Below are 17,169 nucleotides of genomic sequence, written 5' to 3' on the forward strand. Positions count from 1 at the left end.
TAGAACACATTTCCACTGGCCTACAGCCCAGTGGTGGCTGCGTTACAGCACCACTTCCAACACGAGGCATTGTGCTAGGTGATGTAAGGTTTGCAAGTGGCTTCTTGGCCATGGACCTGCTGATGAAAAGATTTATAAAGGTTAATATTGGACAGAGTGGAATGCAATGTTTTATCGCACTCCACTTGCTCTGATTTTCATGCTGTGTGTTTTAGGCCTAAGAATCTTTATACAGGCGTGATACATCAGGTGGAGAGTTCCCAGAGAATGGCACTGCGGACTGTGCATATACACAACTGTGACCTCAGGAGACACTAAAAAGTTCTGCAAAGTGGTACAACAGCAAAGAAGAAAAAAAACTCAAATGTCACAGGGGAAGTGAGCTGCGGTGCACAGCAAAGACGTTCTGGACAGACCTCATCTACTAGAAAACCACCAATTTCACAAAATGTAAGCATTTCAGCAGATTTGGCGCAGTCTGACCAAACATGTACAATGGAGTGGAGTTCTCAGACCGTAGACATTGATGGTTTAAGAGGTTGTCCACTACTTTGACAACCCCTTTTTACTCCCCATGGTTGGCTTCATAGTTTAAAAAAAAATCTTATAATATATACATATAAAAATATAATATATACATATAAAAATATAATATATATACACATATACACACACACACACACACACACACATATAATGTACTGGTAATGTACCATAGACAAAACTACAATTCTGTTCAGAAGAGAAATCTCAAAAGTTACAAAAGTTAATCAGTCAGCAGATCAACCTCCCTAGCAATCTATATGGGTATGTAGGTCATAGGAAGAGGAGCAAAATGTTACTTTGATATCTGATATGATGTCTCATTCCAGAGAAATCAAAGTTTTTCTTAATATGTAAATGAGTTAACTCATTTACATATTGATCTGCATGAGAATCAGCCTCCAAAAATTCTTGAAAGGAGGCGGGTTACCAGTGTGAGACATGTAATGATAGACAGTCTAGTCTCCTGATCTCAATGTAGAGCTGTGTGTGGTTATAACTAAAACAGTACAGCAAAACTGAACTTTGTCTCATGACAAACATATTTGCAGCTGCAGCTTCCCTCTTCCGTTGTCAGCTCTGGTGATTACAATTGACATTTCTTCTGCTTTCATCTCACAGGCAGCTTATGAGGATAACTACAGATGTATGTATTTGCAATAAGGCAAAGTCCTGCTGCACGTCCCTGCACCCCACACTGGCTGCCTGTGCAATGAAAGTTGAAAAAGTGTTAGATATAAATCAGGCACAGCTCTGCTAAAGAGCTGATGGCACTATTAGATGACAATTACAGATGTATATGTAAGGCTATGTGCGCACATGTGCGTATTGCATGCAGTTACGCTTCGTCCTGCATCCCCAGCACAATCTATGAAGATTGTGCATGAGACGTGCGCAGCGATTCGTCTGCTGCCCGAAGCGTGCGTTCTAAAGAAGTGATAGGTCACTTCTTTCGTGCGCTTTGCATACTGTCTATAGGGAGAGGCAGCATGCAGAGCGCACGAATTCTGCAGGCACCAGGCGCTTCAGAACGGAGCTTTTCAGCTGCGCTCTGAAGTGGACCTTTTGTGTGCGGTGCAGAGCGCACACGTGCGCACATAGCCTAATAAGAAAAAGATCAGTGCTGTGAGTGTGATTATAACTGTCAGTCATTACATGTCTCACACTGGTAAACTTCCCCTTTCATTTAAAATAAGTTATGGAAACAGGTCTATCCTATAGATACATTTATTAAGGAAAGTTACAGAGAGATTATTTACTGTAAGAGCAATGATACTACGGAACCCTTTAGAACACCATTTTGTGGCAGTTGATTCACTGAAGAATTAAAAGGATTGTCCACTTTCAAGAACGTTGACCCCAAATTCTGTAAAATACCCGAAACAAGGTATATAGCTACTGGGTAATAATCCACTGAAGTATAAACGAAAATAGCAAAGTGAATAATAATAATTACGCCTAAAAAACAATTTTATTGTAAACAAGATAGTAAAAAGGTCAGAAAGGACCTGGTTTAAAATGGACAAGCCAGAAGAAAACATAGGACAGAGCCAGAGACTAATTCACATGATCCCCATTCGGATCAGCTGGCTACTACTAAGACACCCTATAGTACAAGTGTGAAGGATGTATCAATTGTCAATTATCACAAACAAGAGCTGCTGTATCGATGAAAAAAAGGGAAAGGAACGGTCTTACCCCATCTGCCGTAAACCTATTTCCCTGATTAAGTGTAGACACCTAATGCTGGAAGGTAATGGTTACCACACGCAGGATAGCCTGGTCTTCGGACCTCTGACTCAGGATCCCCAAAGGTAAACAACCACACGTCCAGCGGTGTAAAAAGCTTCTCCCAACGCGTTATCTACTCATATCATCAGGGGAGTCCGGTCAACAAATGACCCACATGACCCAGGACTCGTGTATTCCTGATGGAATAATTTTGTGCGATGCTATGCTGTGCTATATTATGTGGGTCATTTGTTGACCGGACTACCCTGATGATATGAGTGGATAACGCGTTGGGAGAAGCTTTTTACACCGCTGGACGTGTGGTTGTTTACCTTTGGGGATCCTGAGTCAGAGGTCCGAAGACCAGGCTATCCTGCGTGTGGTAACCATTACCTTCCAGCATTAGGTGTCTACACTTAATCAGGGAAATAGGTTTACGGCAGATGGGGTAAGACCGTTCCTTTCCCTTTTTTTCATCGATACAGCAGCTCTTGTTTGTGATAATTGACAATTGATACATCCTTCACACTTGTACTATAGGGTGTCTTAGTAGTAGCCAGCTGATCCGAATGGGGATCATGTGAATTAGTCTCTGGCTATGTCCTATGTTTTCTTCTGGCTTGTCCATTTTAAACCAGGTCCTTTCTGACCTTTTTACTATCTTGTTTACAATAAAATTGTTTTTTAGGCGTAATTATTATTATTCACTTTGCTATTTTCGAAAATACCCGAAACACAAAGAAGTTCTTGCACTTCCTAAGCCCTGCTGCGGTCTCAGTGTGTTAGCGGCAGCTGTGCGGTAGACTACCCGAGATGCTGAGATCAGCGGTGATACGCCGCGCTGTCAACATTACATCTCCGCTGTCGCACTCGCTGGACATTTTGCTCAGTAAATCTCCCAAATATATATTTCAAGATATGAAAAGCGACTTACGGAAGTTCCTAGTAGGAGATGCAAAACATTATTCTGCATTAAGACAAGCACAATACAGGGAGATGACCGGCGCCCGCCTACTTTACACGAGTGGTTATCCCGCGGTGCGGCTGCCACAGTCACCAAGGAGTGCACGCGATTGAGGTAAAGCAAGCTTCACAGACACGGGGCAAAAACACTGGGGTATCTATTTGTGCAGAACCATCATGGGACGCATTACACGAAGGTGGACTTTCACATCTTTTTTTGGAGTTTGGGGGGGGTGAGTATAGAGCAGAACGATTGTCTTGTCTGCAAAAGTCAATGACTTTATGAAGAAAGGAAACAACCTGAAAACACAGCAATATCATGATCATGTGCTGCGGGTGCTTTATTATTTAGGAGAAGGCAAGAAATATTTTTATTTACATCAAAGAAAATCGGATGGCACAAGGATTGTAGAAACCGCCACAAACCAAAAATGGGTCCAGCACACAAAGAAGGGAATTTTGTTTACTTACCGTAAATTCCTTTTCTTCTAGCTCCAATTGGGAGACCCAGACAGTGGGTGTATAGCTACTGCCTCTGGAGGCCGCACAAAGAACTACACTTAAAAGTGTAAGGCCCCTCCCCTTCTGGCTATACACCCTCCCGTAGGAGTACGGATTCCTCAGTTTTAGTACCAAAGCAAGAAGGAGGAAAGCCAATAACAGTTTCAAAAACAAATTCAATCCGATAACAAGATCGGAGAACTTAAGAAACAACATGAACAACATGTGCACCCGAAAAACGAAACCCTAAGAACAAATAGGGCGGGTGCTGGGTCTCCCAATTGGAGCTAGAAGAAAAGGAATTTACGGTAAGTAAACAAAATTCCCTTCTTCTTTTTCGCTCCTAATTGGGAGACCCAGACAGTGGGACGTCCAAAAGCAGTCCCTGGGTGGGTAAAAAGATACCACATGAACGGGCTGTCAGACAGCCTCTTCCTACAGGTGGGCCACCGCCGCCTGAAGGACCTGTCTACCTAGGCTGGCATCTGCCGAAGCGTAGGTATGCACTTGATAGTGTTTGGTAAACGTGTGCAGACTCGACCAGGTAGCCGCCTGGCACACTTGCTGAGCCGTAGCCTGATGCCGCAATGCCCAGGACGCACCCACGGCTCTGGTAGAATGGGCCTTCAGTCCAGATGGAATCGGAAGCCCAGCAGAACGGTATGTGTGAAGAATTGGTTCCTTGATCCACCGCGCCAGGGTGGATTTGGAAGCTTGCGATCCCTTATGCTGACCAGCGACTAGGACAAAGAGCGCATCAGAACGGCGTAGAGACGCCGTGCGAGAAATGTAAATCCTGAGTGCTCTCACCAGGTCCAACAGATGTAAACCCTTTTCAAATTGGTGAACTGGATGCGGACACAAAGATGGCAAAGTGATATCCTGATTGAGATGAAAGGAAGAAACCACCTTGGGAGAAAACTCTGGAATTGGACGCAGTACTACCTTGTCTTGGTGAAACACCAGGAAGGGAGATTTGCAAGATAACGCCGCTAGCTCGGACACTCTTCGAAGAGACGTGACCGCCACAAGAAAAACTACCTTTTGTGAAAGCCGAGAAAGGGAAACCTCTTTCAAAGGCTCGAAAGGCGGCTTCTGGAGAGCAATGAGAACCTAGTTCAGATCCCAGGGTTCCAATGGCCGTCTGTAAGGAGGAACGATATGACAAACTCCTTGGAGAAACGTGCGTACTTTAGAAAGCCGTGCCAAGCGCTTCTGAAAGAATACGGATAGCGCGGAGACTTGACCCTTAAGAGAGCTAAGCGACAAACCTTTTTCCAACCCAGACTGCAGGAAGGAAAGAAAAATTGGCAATGCAAATGGCCAGGGAGAAAACCCTTGAGCCAAGCACCACGCTAAGAATATCTTCCACGTCCTGTGATAGATCTTAGCTGAGGATGGTTTTCTAGCCTGTCTCATTGTGGCAACAACTTCATGAGATAAACCTGAGGCCGCTAGGATCCAGGACTCAATGGCCACACAGTAAGGTTCAGGGCCGCAGAATTCAGATGGAAAAACGGCCCTTGAGACAGCAAATCTGGACGGTCTGGTAGTGTCCACGGTTGGCCTACCGTGAGATGCCACAGATCCGGGTACCACGACCTTCTTGGCCAATCTGGAGCGACGAGTATGGCTCGATGGCAGTCGGACCTGATTTTCCGGAGAACTCTGGGTAACAATGCTAGAGGTGGGAACACATAGGGGAGTCGGAATTGCGACCAATCCTGAACCAAGGCGTCTGCCGCCAGTGCTCGGTGATCGTGAGACCGTGCCATGAAAACTGGGACCTTGTTGTTGTGCCGTGACGCCATCAGATCGACGTCCGGCGTCCCCCAGCGGCAACAGATCTGCTGAAACACGTCCGGGTGAAGGGACCATTCTCCTGCGTCCATGCCCTGGCGACTGAGAAAGTCTGCTTCCCAGTTTTCCACGCCTGGGACGTGAACTGCGGATATGGTGGACGCTCTGCTTTCCACCCACGTCAAAATCCGCTGGACTTCTTGAAAAGCTTGGCGACTGCGTGTTCCCCCTTGGTGGTTGATGTACGCCACCGCCGTGGAATTGTCCGACTGAATCCGAATCTGCTTGCCTTCCAGCCATTGTTGGAAGGCCCGCAGGGCAAGATAGATTGCTCTGATTTCCAGAACATTGATCTGCAGGGTGGACTCTTCCTGAGTCCACGTCCCCTGAGCCCTGTGGTGGAGAAACACCGCTCCCCACCCTGATAGGCTCGCATCCGTCGTGACCACTGCCCAGGACGGGGGAAGGAACGACTTTCCCTGTGACAATGAGGTGGGGAGAAGCCACCAACGCAGAGAGTCCTTGGCAGTCTGAGAGAGGGAGACAGTCCTGTCGAGGGACGTCGATTTCCCATCCCATTGGCGTAGAATGTCCCATTGTAGAGGGCGCAGATGAAACTGCGCGAACGGGACTGCCTCCATTGCTGCTACCATCTTTCCTAGGAAATGCATGAGGCGCCTCAGTGAGTGCGACTGGCTCTGAAGGAGAGATTGCACTCCAGTCCGTAGCGAGCACTGCTTGTCCAGTGGAAGCTTCACTATCGCTGAGAGAGTATGAAACTCCATGCCAAGATAAGTCAGAGATTGGGTCGGGGTTAGCTGAGACTTTGGAAAGTTGATAATCCACCCGAAACTCTGGAGAGTGTCTAGTGCCACCTTCAGACTGTGCTGGCATGCCTCTTGAGAGGGTGCCTTTATAAGCAGGTCGTCTAGATACGGGATGACCGAGTGACCCTGCGAGTGCAGAACAGCTACTACTGCTGCCATGACTTTGGTGAAGACCCGGGGGGCTGTTGCCAGACCGAAAGGTAACGCTACGAACTGCAGGTGTTCGTCGTGTATGACGAAGCGTAGGAAACGCTGATGCTCTGGTGCAATCGGCACGTGGAGATACGCATCTTTGATATCTATTGATGCTAGAAAATCTCCTTGAGACATTGAGGCTATGACGGAGCGTAGGGATTCCATCCGGAACCTCCTGACTTTTACGTGTCTGTTGAGCAACTTTAGATCCAGGACGGGTCGATACGATCCGTCCTTTTTTGGGACCACAAACAGATTGGAGTAAAAACCGTGACCTTGTTCCTGAAGAGGGACGGAGGTCACCACTCCTTCCGCCTTTAGAGCGGCCACCGCCTGCAACAGAGCATCGGCTCGGTCTGGTGGCGGAGAAGTTCTGAAGAAACGAGTTGGCGGACGAGAACTGAACTCTATCCTGTACCCGTGAGACAGAATATCCCTCACCCAACGGTCTTTGACGCGTGACAGCCAAATGTCGCCAAAGTGGGAAAGCCTCCCACCGACCGCGGGTGTGGGAATCGGAGACTGCAAGTCAGGAGGACGCCGTCTTGGCAACGGTTCCTCCGGCTGTCCTTTTTGGGCGTGACTGAGACCTCCAAGAATCTGAGCGTCTCTGGTCTTTTTGAGTCTTTTTTGACGAGGCGAATTGGGACCTGCCCGGTCCTCGAAAGGACCGATAACCAGACTGACCCTTCCTCTGTTGGGGTTTGTTTTGTCTGTGTTGCGGTAAGGATGAGTCCTTACCCTTGGAGTGTTTGATGATTTCATCCAAACGCTCTCCAAACAATCGGTCACGAGAAAAAGGCAAATTGGTTAAGCACTTCTTGGAATGAGAATCTGCTTTCCAATGTCTCAACCACAGGGCCCTACGCAAAACAACGGAGTTGGCTGACGCCACTGCCGTGCGGCTTGTAGCGTCAAGAACAGCATTAATCGCGTACGACGCGAATGCCGCCATTTGCGAGGTCAATGGTGCTACCTGCGGGGCAAATGCACGTGTGACTGAGTCGACTTGCGCAAGCCCGGCTGAGATAGCTTGGAGTGCCCATACGGCCGCAAAAGATGGCGCTAATGACGCTCCAATCGCTTCATAGATGGATTTCAGCCAGAGCTCCATCTGCCTGTCAGTGGCATCTTTAAGTGCCGCTCCATCTTCAACTGCAACCAAGGATCTAGCTGCAAGCCTGGAAATTGGAGGATCCACTTTTGGACACTGGGTCCAACCCTTGACCACCTCAGGGGGAAAAGGATAGCGTGTATCTTTAAGCCGTTTAGAAAAACGCCTTTCAGGATAAGCGTGGGGTTTCTGGATTGCGTCTCTAAAGTCAGCGTGGTCCAGAAAAGTGCTTAATGTACGCTTAGGGTATCTGAAATGGATTCTCTCGTGCTGCGAAGCTGACTCCTCTACAAGAGGAGCTGGTGGGGACATATTTAACATCTTATTGATGTTAAATATAAGATCATTAACTATGGCGTCACCATCTGGTGTATCTAGATTGAGAGCGGTCCCAGGATCAGAATCCTGATCAGTTACGTCCGCCTCATCACCCATAGATTCATCTCGCTGGGATCCTGACCATTGAGATGAATGTGAAGGCCCGTCATAGCGAGCCCGCTTAGGCTGCCCGGGGCCATCGTCCGAGTCAGAGTCTTCACCCTGAGGTGTATGTGCCCGTCCCGGAGCTTGGAGGTAACTCAGCTGAGGGGGACCAGGGGGCAATGATTGCACAGTGTCCGTGGCCTGAAGTACAGGCCTAGCTCGCAATGTGTCAAGAATTTGTGACATAGTGAGAGACATTCTGTCAGCAAAAGCTGCAAACTCAGTTCCTGTCACCTGGACAGCATTCACAGGTGGTACACCCTGGGTCACGTCCAGCAGAGGTCCCGACTGTGCAAGCGCCGCAGGGGCCGAGCACTGCACACAATGGGGGTCCGTGGAGCCTGCCGGTAGAAAAGTCCCACATGCGGTGCAGGAAGCATATAATGTCTGTGCCTTGGCACCCTTGCGTTTTACGGACGACATGCTGCTGGCTCTCTGCAATGTGAGAGAGTCTATAGCCAAAGGGCGACCAGCGCTATGCAATACAAAGTATTTGTAGAAACAAAATACTAAGAATACTACTGGCACAAGAGGGGGTGAGCCCTGAGGGCTGCTTACCGCCCGCTGAATAGCGGGTAAGAGGCGCAGAATTCCTTGTCTGGGTCTCCCCGGCTCCCCTCTGCAGCTCAGCGTGTCAGCAGGAATGGCTGCCGGCGTCTGTGGAGAGGGGCGGTCCGTGGGAGTTCCTAAACAAAAGTGCGGGAAACAGTGTCCCCTCTGTGCCGATTGTGAGGGCTGGAGTATGTAAAAAACGACTCCAGCCCTCGGCGCTGATGCACTGACCAGCGTCCCGCCCCTCTCCTGACTGGCAGGTCTGGGGGCGGGAACGAACGGAAGCAGGCCGCAAAAGCCGGGGACTCGAGTTATCAGCGCGGCCGCCGTAAAAGCGCGGCCCGCGCTGAAGTCCCCGGCGCACCACAAGTGCCAGCCGCGCCGCAGTCCCAGCGGCCGGCGCGACCGATTCCCAGAAGTGTGCCTGCTTCAGCGAAGCTGAATGAGGCCATGGCACAAGCGCCGCAGCGCTGATGTCCCCGGCGCACTACAACACCCAGCATGCTGCGGTGTGAGCGCCAAATGCACGGGGACACAGAGTACCTTGAGGAAGCAGGGCCATGTCCCTGATGTACTCCGCTCCATCCAGCATCTTCTCCAGGGGCTGTAGATGGAGCACGGTCTCAGTGCCTGGAGACCAGTAAATCCCACTTCACCCAGAGCCCTGTAAAAAGGGATGGGGAAGGAATCAGCATGTGGGCTCCTGCCGCCGTACCCGCAATGGGTACCTCAACCTTACAAACACCTCCGACATACAGTGGGGTGAGAAGGGAGCATGCTGGGAGCCCTGTATGGGCCCTCTTTTCTTCCATCCGACATAGTCAGCAGCTGCTGCTGACTAAAAACAATGGAGCTATGCGTGCGTGTCTGACCTCCTGCGCACAAAGCTAAAACTGAGGAATCCGTACTCCTACGGGAGGGTGTATAGCCAGAAGGGGAGGGGCCTTACACTTTTAAGTGTAGTTCTTTGTGCGGCCTCCAGAGGCAGTAGCTATACACCCACTGTCTGGGTCTCCCAATTAGGAGCGAAAAAGAAAAATGCACAATCAATATTTCAAGTATTAGGCTACATTGCCACAATGACTTTTTATTGTGTTTTAGATGCTGTTTTTTCGCTGTGTTATAAACTAAGTTTTACAGTTCAAGCAAAGGGTATGTGCACATGATGGGGACCCCCTGCATCCTGGATGCAGTAGGGTGGCGAGTCTTCACAGGTGACCGCAGCTGCTCGTACCCACGTTCAGGGTTCGGGGCGCTGCGGTCTCTCGCTTGCGTTTTCCCTGTGGAGAACACTTGTGAGTCCGTAGCAAACAATTGACATGCTGCGGTCAAGAAAGCCGCACTACAGGTCAGTGTTTGCTGCGGAAAAACAAGCACAGTGGGTACGGGATTTCTAGAAATCCATCCACTGTGCTTGTACTGTACATCGCAGCTTTTGGAAGCATGCAAACACTGATGGTGGGCACGTACCCTTAGGCCGGCTTCTCACTTGCGATTTTGTCGCAGTAGTGCAATGCGAGAAATTCTCGCATTGCACTCAGACACATGTTATTCAATGAATCAGCTCTCATCTGCGATTTTTTTCTCACTCCAAATCGGACTGAGAAGGAAAAAAAAAAAAAAAAAAAACGCAGCAGGCTGCTATTTGTAGAGTTTCACGCACGAGTCTCTCCAATGCAACTCTATGGAAGCGTGAAAAAAATGCATGTCACATGGACCGGCACTCACACCATCCTAGTGACATCCGTTTTTCTAAATACATTAATCGCATGTTTCACAAAACACTGGAAATTAGTGAGGTCTCATAATGTCGGTCAATCATAGAGATTGACAGACATTGTGAGACCTCACTCATTTCCAGTGTTTTGAGAAACATGCGAAAAATGTCAGTCGGTCTCTCCCTCTCGGTCTCTATTCTCTCTCTGTCGGTCGGTCGGTCTCTCTCTCTCTCTGTCGGTCTCTCTCTGTCCATGTCGGTCTATCCATCCTCTTTCTCTCTCTCTCTCATACTCCCCGATCACCGGCGCGGCTCTGAACGGCGTTCACACTGCTCCGGCGGCTTCTCCTCTTTTGAAAAAGCCGGACGCTCATTATTCAATCTCGTATTCCCTGCTTTACCCGCCCACCGGCGCCTATGATTGACTGCAGTCAGACACGGCCCCACGATGAGTGACAGCTGTCTCACTGCAACCAATCACAGCTGCCGGAGGGCGGGTCTATGTCATGCAGTAAAAAAAATAAATAATTTAAAAAAAAAAACGGCGTGCGGTCCCCCAATTTTGATAGCAGCCAGGGTAAAGCCATAAGGCAGGAGGCTGGTATTGCCAGGATAGGGAGCCCCACGTTATGGGGAGCCCCCCACCCTAACAATATCAGCCAGCAGCCGCCTGGAATAGCCGTGTCCATGAGATGTGACAGTCCCGGGACTGTACCCGGCCATCCCGAATTGCCCTGGTGCTGTGGAAATCGAGGTAATAAGGAGTTAATGGCAGCAGCCCATAGCTGCCACTAAGTCCTAGATTAATCATGGCAGGCGTCTCCCCGAGATACCTTCCATGATTAACCTGTAAAATTAAGAAAATGAAGACATACACCCAAAAATCCTTTATTTGAAATAAATAACAAAAAAAAAAAAAAAAAAACAACCTCTTTCACCACTTTATTCAAGTTACCAAATACCCTTCCATGTCCGACGTAATCCACAGAGGTCCCTCGACGCTGTCAGCTCTGCTACATCGGAAGCTGACAGAGAGCGGTCACAGACTACGACCGCTCTCTGTGAGCTCCCCGCAGCGACTGAAGTGAGTCGCGCTATCAGCGATGACGTCACTCAGGTTACCCGCGGCCACAGATCTCAGCGGGAGGACTTCTGCTGTGGCCGCGGGTAACTTAAGTGACGGCACCGCTGATAGCGCCGATCACTTAAGTCACTCAGGGAATTTGCGGTCACCGGTGAGACCTTCACCGGTGACCGAAAATCAGGCCATGACACACAGACAGAGCCGCGGGATGACAATGAAGTCTGGTGAGGTTCATCCGACTTCATTCTGATCGTGCGGCTCTGTCTGTGGCTGCTGTCAGCGGCCATTCAGCTCTGCTACATGGCTCTGTCTGCTGTCAGCGGCCATGTAGCAGAGCTGAATGGCAGATGACAGCTGCTGAGAAAAAAAAAAAGGATCACACAAGGATCACACACCAATTACACACACTCTGCTAGCCTGGAAACAATTAAAAAAAGCATTGCACTTGCATTGCACACTGACCTAAGGTGAACTAAAATCGGCCGAGTTTTTTTCATGCAAGTTGGACCGATTTTACACGCATAAATGTGATTCCAGCCTTAGACTTGCATTAGATACAGGAAATCTGCAGGTAAAAAAAAACGCATGTGCACTTTTCTAGAGCCTTTATGCAGTGGAAACATGTTAAAAAGGAATGCAAGCCGCACCTAAGAATGTCAATAAATAAGAGTTAATCAAGAAATAACATCTGGAACTCCATTCTGAGTCTGAACTGGCTGCAAAAACCTAAAAAAACATCACTATATAGAGAGAAGTTATGAACTGCTGTGTGAATACTGACATGAAAAATCCAATAGCTATATGTAAGAGTGAAAATGTGAAAAATGGAATCTGCATTACTGCCATGAACATATGAATCAAGAGAAATTTAGCTACTGAATTGATCAATGCAACAGAGCCCCAACACTACGCCAAAGTATTTCTCTACGTTGGGGTCCCTAGCTTGTGTGTGTCCTCTCATGCAGTTAAAAAACTTACCGTGTATGGGAAGCTGAGACCCAGGCTATATATGCGTATAATGTGGACTGGCTATTGTAGATTTTTTTAGGTTTTTGCACCCAGTTCAGACTCAGAATGGAGTTCCAGACGTTATTTCTTTATTGATTTGCAGTCTTTCGTTTGTGAACCCGGCCCCACCACACCTATTGCCAGTCCACATTATACGCATATATAGCCTGGGTCTCAGCTTCCCATACACGGTAAGTTTTTTAACTGCATGAGAGGACACACACAAGCTAGGGACCCCAACGTAGAGAAATACTTTGGTGTAGTGTTGGGGTTCTATTGCATTGATCAATTCAGTAGCTAAATTTCTCTTTATTCATATGTTCACGGCAGTAATGCAGATTCCATTTTCATATTTTCATTCTTACACATAGCTATTGGATTTTTCATGTCAGTATTCACACAGCAGTTTCTGCTTTTTATATATTCCCCTTACATAGTCCCTGGTGTGCACACCTTCTCTCCATATAATAAATAAGAGTTGTCAAACAAATATCAGGAAAAACAAAGCAGCTTTATTTAAAGCGTGACACCACAAAAAGATAAAAACTGTCACAAAGCGCTAAAAACGCATGTTAAAAATATGCGCAAAAAAACTAAGAAGCCTAATTTATATAACCGGATCAGAAATTCTGCAACATCCAAAACACACCAAAAGCTGATGGTGGGAATGTAGCCTTAGGAAAAAAAAAACCTGGACGTGTGAAAGGGCCACTAGAGTGCGTGCACTGCGTCTTTTCAGATGGGCTACACCAGAAAAACTAAAATAGTCACAATACAGAGTAAAATGATTTACTGCTCATATGTTCAGTCTTTTTAAACTTCATTTAATTGGTTCAGAATTTGAAAGTCTGCAATAGAAGTGACCTGACCGTTGCTCAGTTGGCTCACTCTTGGATGCCGCTCACTAGTTTATACATATAAGTATCTGGTGCACATGGGTTATAATCCCACAGTATGGCTGCCACCTGCCTCCACCAGCCAAGCCGGACACTCATGCGTAAGTCTGCGGCTACTCCAGGTCTGACCAGCAGACTTCTGCGCTCGCTGATCTTGTTTTTAGGGACCTGCATATTTTGGTTGCGCTTGCATAATACAAGTCATGTGATTCACAGATCAGGTTTCAAACCTTATTCTTAAAAATAAAAAAAAAAAAAAAAAAAAAAAAAAACACACAAAATGTATCTGAAAAGTAGTTTTTACCCAGAGAAGAAACAACAATACAGCTCTATAGGAGAAGCACCACATACAGCATAAAAGACGTGCTGCAGGCAGACATGTACAATGGCGGCCTCCGTCGTCTCCACCAGTCTGAGGGGCACTGGATGGATTAGACGCTCATATAATAAAGTCTTGCTTGAAATCTGCTCATCATTGTGGTCATATATAGAAGCACACGCACCCTCAGACATCAGCAATCCCTCTATGATGAAGACAAGTCAGTTTCTTCGTCATATACTATCAGCCCACCAGTCAGTAATGAAAGCAGACAAATATTATATTACTTGCCATTATTGTTCAGAAGTTTAAATCATTTGTCTGTGCTTCCTACAGCAAAAGCAGCACCTCTCAGGGCTGACGCGGAGGCCGGGCAAGCACCTCTCGGGGCCAATCGGGCACCTCTCAGGGCGGGCCAGCACCTCTCAGGGCCGACGCGGGGGCCGGGCCAGCACCTCTCAGGGCCGACGCGGGGGCCGGGCCAGCACCTCTCAGGGCCGACGCGGGGGCCGGGCCAGCACCTCTCAGGGCCGACGCGGGGGCCGGGCCAGCACCTCTCAGGGCCAATCGGGCACCTCTCAGGGCGGGCCAGCACCTCTCAGGGCCCGACGCGGGGGCCGGGCCAGCACCTCTCAGGGCCCGACGCGGGGGCCGGGCCAGCACCTCTCAGGGCCCGACGCGGGGGCCGGGCCAGCACCTCTCAGGGCCCGACGCGGGGGCCGGGCCAGCACCTCTCAGGGCCCGACGCGGGGGCCGGGCCAGCACCTCTCAGGGCCCGACGCGGGGGCCGGGCCAGCACCTCTCAGGGCCCGACGCGGGGGAGGGGCCAGCACCTCTCAGGGCCCGACGCGGGGGAGGGGCCAGCACCTCTCAGGGCCCGACGCGGGGGCCGGGCCAGCACCTCTCAGGGCCCGACGCGGGGGCCGGGCCAGCACCTCTCAGGGCCCGACGCGGGGGCCGGGCCAGCACCTCTCAGGGCCCGACGCGGGGGCCGGGCCAGCACCTCCCAGGGCCCGACGCGGGGGCCGGGCCAGCACCTCCCAGGGCCGACGCGGGGGCCGGGCCAGCACCTCTCAGGGCCAATCGGGCACCTCTCAGGGCGGGCCAGTACCTCTCAGGGCCCGACGCGGGGGCCGGGCCAGCACCTCTCAGGGCCCGACGCGAGGGCCGGGCCAGCACCTCCCAGGGCCCGACGCGGGGGCCGGGCCAGCACCTCCCAGGGCCCGACGCGGGGGCCGGGCCAGCACCTCCCAGGGCCGACGCGGGGGCCGGGCCAGCACCTCTCAGGGCCAATCGGGCACCTCTCAGGGCGGGCCAGTACCTCTCAGGGCCCGACGCGGGGGCCGGGCCAGCACCTCTCAGGGCCCGACGCGAGGGCCGGGCCAGCACCTCTCAGGGCCCGACACGGGGGCCGGGCCAGCACCTCCCAGGGCCCGACACGGGGGCCGGGCCAGCACCTCTCAGGGCCCGACACGGGGGCCGGGCCAGCACCTCCCAGGGCCCGACACGGGGGCCGGGCCAGCACCTCCCAGGGCCCGACGCGGGGGCTAGGGACTAACAATGTGTACAATTGACATGAGACCTTTTCATATTCCAGCTGCTGATCCCTTTCTACAGGCTGGTGCATTGTAGCAGGTGGCATGGATGTATTATACACATTGCTTGTCAGTTACACCCAGGATGTGCCCATATCCCTGGGCATCAGCCGCTAGTTAGTACACAGCTCCATACCAGCTGTGGGGGAAGTTACTGGGAAGTTTTGTATCCAGCCCTGGGCACAGTACCCAGCTTGGCACATGGGGTGCCCAGAAAAGGCAGTCTATGGCAGAGGGCACGCAGGGGCAGACCCGTGCACAGTAGTTGTGAGCAGGGTGTCTGCTGTAGCCGGGGGAGGGCACGGGGCTCAGGGTGGCTCGGCAGCAGCGCAGGGTGACAGTGTGGCTGGAGCCGGGGGAGGAAGTGAGCAGTGGGTGTGGTGAGGGCACTGACCGATGGTGGAGATAAAGGTGGTATTGAAGGCGTCCTCGCTGAACCTGAAGAGCAGGCACGTCTTCCCGACCCCGCTGTCCCCGATCAGCAGCAGTTTGAACAGGTAGTCGTACGTCTTCGCCATCTTCACACTTTCCTCCCAGAGAACAGGAGCCACCGCCGGCCCGCGGGGACAGTTTCCACCAATCAGATGCTAAGACTGGGCACCCTGCCCGTGACGTCACCTTTCCTTCCACCTGATGGCCAATAACAGCGACGAGGCGGGACTCCACAAGCCTTGTCACCCCGGAGACGGGTGACGCGCCCATGCTATCCTCGCCTCTCTAGCTAATTCGTTCGAAAAGTATCACGGGAAATGTAGTATGAGCCTATAGAGAGGCGGAGCCACGCCCACACCGGCTATGGAACTACAAAACGAAGAGGTTCATGGGATACGTAGTCTTCTGACCATACAGGGCGTTCACAGGAAATAAACCGAAAAGTATGGCTGTTGTAGTCCGTCACGTAGTGCGTGGGAACACGGCGGAGGCTGTCGGTACACAGCTTGTTTCCAACTCGTGTATTTGTGGGCCTAACATATTCATAGGCATATTCAGCTGACTGTTCCCGGTGTATGGTTGGGGCAGACTTAGCCCTGTGCAAACCATACCTGCGCTGCTCGGGCACCCTTGGCGTGGGCAAGAGACTGGTGGGCTGTTGTGCCCCTCATATTTCCATGTCAGGTGCTTCACCCCCTCTGATTGACGGTACCCACTTCCCACAGTGAGCAGCCCTGGCTCCTCTGCAGATGGCACTCACTAGTACCTGACACCCTGGAGTGTAGACTGTGCCCCCCATACTGTGTGCCCCCCATACTGTGTGCCTCTGCTCTGGCACTTTATGCCCACCCATACTGTGTGCCTCTGCTCTGGCACTGCGTGCCCACCCATACTGTGTGCCTCTGCTCTGGCACTGTGCCCACCCATACTGTGTGCCTCTGCTCTGGCACTGTGCCCACCCATACTGTGTGCCTCTGCTCTGGCACTGTGTGCCTCTGCTCTGGCACTTTATGCCCACCCATACTGTGTACCTCTGCTCTGGCACTGCGTGCCCACCCATACTGTGTGCCTCTGCTCTGGCACTGTGTGCCCACCCATACTGTGTGCCTCTGCTCTGGCACTGTGTGCCCACCCATACTGTGTGCCTCTGCTCTGGCACTGTGCCCACCCATACTGTGTGCCTCTGCTCTGGCACTGTGTGCCCACCCATACTGTGTGCCTCTGCTCTGGCACTGTGCCCACCCATACTGTGCCTCTGCTCTGGCACTGTGCCCACCCATACTGTGTGCCTCTGCTCTGGCACTGTGTGCCCACCCGTACTGTGGGCCTCTGCTCTGGCACTGTGTGCCCACCCATACTGTGGGCCTCTGCTCTGGCACTGTGTGCCCCCCCTCCCCATACTGTGTGCC

At 51.0% G+C, this 17,169-nt stretch overlaps 1 protein-coding gene across 1 annotated transcript in view; it reads right to left on the reverse strand.

The window, feature by feature from the left end:
• Positions 1–15,899, reverse strand: part of RAB8B (RAB8B, member RAS oncogene family) — a 64,266-nt gene extending 48,367 nt beyond the window's left edge. The window contains exon 1 of the mRNA XM_075345513.1: positions 15,723–15,899. Within this exon, the coding sequence (XP_075201628.1) occupies positions 15,723–15,846 (124 nt within the window). The 5' untranslated portion in view covers positions 15,847–15,899. The remainder of the gene's footprint in view (positions 1–15,722) is intronic.
• Positions 15,900–17,169: the final 1,270 nt, after the last annotated feature.

The sequence above is a fragment of the Anomaloglossus baeobatrachus genome, chromosome 4 (genome assembly GCF_048569485.1).
Source record: "Anomaloglossus baeobatrachus isolate aAnoBae1 chromosome 4, aAnoBae1.hap1, whole genome shotgun sequence".
NCBI lineage: Eukaryota > Metazoa > Chordata > Amphibia > Anura > Aromobatidae > Anomaloglossus > Anomaloglossus baeobatrachus.